The sequence below is a fragment of the Austrofundulus limnaeus genome, unplaced genomic scaffold, assembly GCF_001266775.1.
Source record: "Austrofundulus limnaeus strain Quisiro unplaced genomic scaffold, Austrofundulus_limnaeus-1.0 Scaffold129, whole genome shotgun sequence".
Classification (NCBI taxonomy): domain Eukaryota; kingdom Metazoa; phylum Chordata; class Actinopteri; order Cyprinodontiformes; family Rivulidae; genus Austrofundulus; species Austrofundulus limnaeus.
Genome location: NW_013952531.1, coordinates 338,057 through 341,153, shown reverse-complemented (window position 1 = coordinate 341,153; position 3,097 = coordinate 338,057). Strand labels below are relative to the sequence as shown.

Here is a 3,097-nt window from a genome sequence, read left to right as displayed (position 1 = left end):
TAATAAAACAAATAAAACAAAAATTCAACTCCTCAAACAGTAACTCATATAAATACAAATTAAACTATTTCATAGTTCTTTAACAATTTTGCTTTGATCATTTTTTAAAGGAACTAACTGATCCAATGTTTTTATAATCATTTTCCAGATTATTATAGTCTTATACCTTTTACAGAAATACATCTGTCCTTCAAATGTGTTCAAATGTTTGGTTTAACAAACATTTGAAATCCTTCAAATTATAACAGCTTTCACTTTTAACAAACTGTGACTGCATGTTAGACGGTAACACATTTTTATTAACTTTATATATAACCTGCAGAATGTTATAATCAACCAACTCATGAAATTTTAACTCTTTTAATTGATGAAACAATATGTTAGAAGGGTGATAGTAATGCTTTCTTCTAATAACTTTATAACTCTTTTTTGTAAAATAAAAAAAGGATTAGTAACTGTTTTACATGCATTACCTCAGACTTCTGTACAATAAATCAAATGTGGAACAATTATTGCGTTATACAGTGTAAATAGTGTTTTATCATTAAATAACTCCTTCACTGTAAACAGAGCTGCGATAGATTTGACCATTCTTGTTCTTCAGTAGTTTCTATGAGGTCATCATGTCAGGGTTTCATCAGTGACACCAGAACCTTCAGATCTCAACACCTTCTGCTCTGTTGCTTCACTTATTTAAACTAAAATCTTTGTTTGCTTTGTTTCTTGTGTCCTTTCTGTTGCTCAGCTGAGGAACCAGAGACGCAGGACTCAGAGCCCATGTCCAGAACCCCTTGGTACAACAAGATCATCACTCCAGGTTCTGAACCCAGAAGTCGGGTCAGCAGGTTTAGAAGCTGCAGGTTCCAGAACATTTCTGCTGCATGTCTCTGTTGCAGAGCACGTGTTCGCTCTCGATGCCTCCGACGACTTCCTGACTCGTCGAGTTCAAGCTCTTCCAGAGAGCGTGGCAGAGAAGACACACCTCACTCAGGACCGGTTCCTTCCTCGTCTGCAGACGTTCAGACGACTGAACCGGGCCGAGGACACGCTGCTGGACTTCTTCCACCAGCGTGAGATTCACCCACAACATATAGGTACTGCCTGAGCTCTTCTCTCTGCTTCTTTCTGACTGTGTGAATATATCAGCTGCTGATCAACACGAGAAAACACAAAAACAACTCTCAGTTAGTCACGTGGAGTTCCTCAGGGCGCAGTCATGGGCTCTCTTGTTTTTTTATTCCCACTTCCACTTGGTTCCATGTTTAGGAAGCACTGTGCATCACACAGACACACAGACTGATCTACCTGACTGATCCTTCAGATCTGCTGATCAGCTCCTCCTGCATGGACCAGAACCTCAGGCTCAGAGGAGACCGGGCTTTTGGGTCCTAAGTTACAGAACAGCTTCTTTAAATCTTCACTTCAAACCACTTTGATTCTTTGGTGTTTGCTACATCTTAGGATGTTGATTTTTACCTTTTACATCATTTTTTCTTTGCTTTTATCTCTTCTTATTAAGTGTTTTCATTGATTGTGCAGAACTTTGTTCACTTGGATGAGTTTTAAAAGGCTGTATGAATAAATAAATATAAATAAAATGGATTAGATCATCGTCAACACTGACTCAAAGCTTTAGATTTGGTAAAAAGGTGCAGATGTTTGAGTTCTGTCATTTACCTGTGAGGAGAAACTCCGCCCACAGCTTCCTGTCTGTTTACCTGTGAGGAGACGCTCCGCCCACAGCTTCGTGTCTGTTTACCTGTGAGGAGAAGCTCCGCCCACAGCTTCCTGTCTGTTTAACCATCCTAAATGATAAAAGTCCTCACTTTAATCTTAACGTCGTCTCCTCAGATGTTTCCACAGATGATCCAGAGTGCACACATGTTCTGAAGAAGATAAAGGAGATCGTGGGGGTTCCTAAGAACTACGGAGCGAGTCCAGAGGAGCAGGAGGAGGAGGAGCAGAGGAGAGCAGAGGAGAGGAGGCAGAGCCTGGCTGCAGAGGCCGTCCAGAGGAAACACAGCAGAGCAGCAGCTCTGGTGGAGCTGGCAGCTCAGCACGAGGACTGGGTGAGCACACCTTACAGGAGGTCATGGTCTGACAATAACAAGAGTCAAAGTGCAGCTGAGCTGTTTCTGCAGCACAGGAACCTGCTGGAGGTGAGGCGACAGCAGGGAGAGCTGCTGGGAGCTCAGGCTCTTCCTCTGAGGAACTACCTGATGAAGCACGTGATGCCTTCACTGACCCAGGCCATGTCCGAGTGCTGCCGGGTCAAACCCCACGACCCCGTGGACTTCCTGGTATTTAAACTGTGAGCTCTGAAACATGACTCATCACGATCAGCTGCTTCCTTTTATTGGCTTTTCTTTGCTTTTTACAGGCTGAACATCTTTTACACAACAATGAAGATCAACACTAGGTGGCGCCGACGTCTCATTTAAATTATTGTTCCATATTTTCATTAAAACTTTTAGTAAATGATTTTTTATGACATTTAAATGTTTGTGAGTTGAACTAGTGAGACTTTAGACAAGTTCTGATAAAGTTGTAAACGTTATAAAGTAAAATGTGTTTCCTGTGAACCGTCTGCTGGAAGAAAACTTTTATCAGGTTTTTACTGCCGTTAATTCTCAGAGTAGATCCTGAACATCAGCTTTTACTCACCGGACCTCTGCTGGGCTGCAGGCAGTGATCTATAAAGTACCACAAAGTCATACTTGAGTAAAAGTACAAGTATCTTATCATAAAAATACTTTGGTAAAAGTTAAAGTCTTCTCTAAAAATATTACTTGAGTAAAAGTACAAGTATCTTATCATAAAAATACTTTGGTAAAAGTTAAAGTCTTCTCTAAAAATATTACTTGAGTAAAAGTTTTAAAGTATCTGATACTTTTTGTACTTAAGTATCAAAAGTAAATTTCTGACCCAAAATCTACTTAAGTATTAAAAGTAAAAGTACTGAGTAAAAGTGAGCAGTTAGATTTTACAAAATGACATTTATTGGGAGGTGACTTCTCCAAAAACTATATTTTCTAACAGCGTGCAGCTGTGATGGGTTGTGTACAAGCTAATAGTGTGTCAGTGTGATAATTGTGTA

The 3,097-nt window shown here is 40.1% G+C and overlaps 1 protein-coding gene across 1 annotated transcript in view; it reads left to right on the top strand.

Annotated features, from left to right (window-relative positions):
• The window catches only part of LOC106522421 (adenylate kinase 7), a gene marked incomplete at its 5' end in the record, with an annotated part of 7,648 nt that extends 5,066 nt beyond the window's left edge, over positions 1 to 2,582 (top strand). Inside the window, 5 exon segments of the mRNA XM_014015421.1 lie at positions 746 to 817; positions 897 to 1,094; positions 1,852 to 2,069; positions 2,142 to 2,300; positions 2,381 to 2,582. Of these exon segments, the coding sequence (XP_013870875.1) occupies positions 746 to 817; positions 897 to 1,094; positions 1,852 to 2,069; positions 2,142 to 2,300; positions 2,381 to 2,419 (686 nt within the window).
• Positions 2,583 to 3,097: the final 515 nt, after the last annotated feature.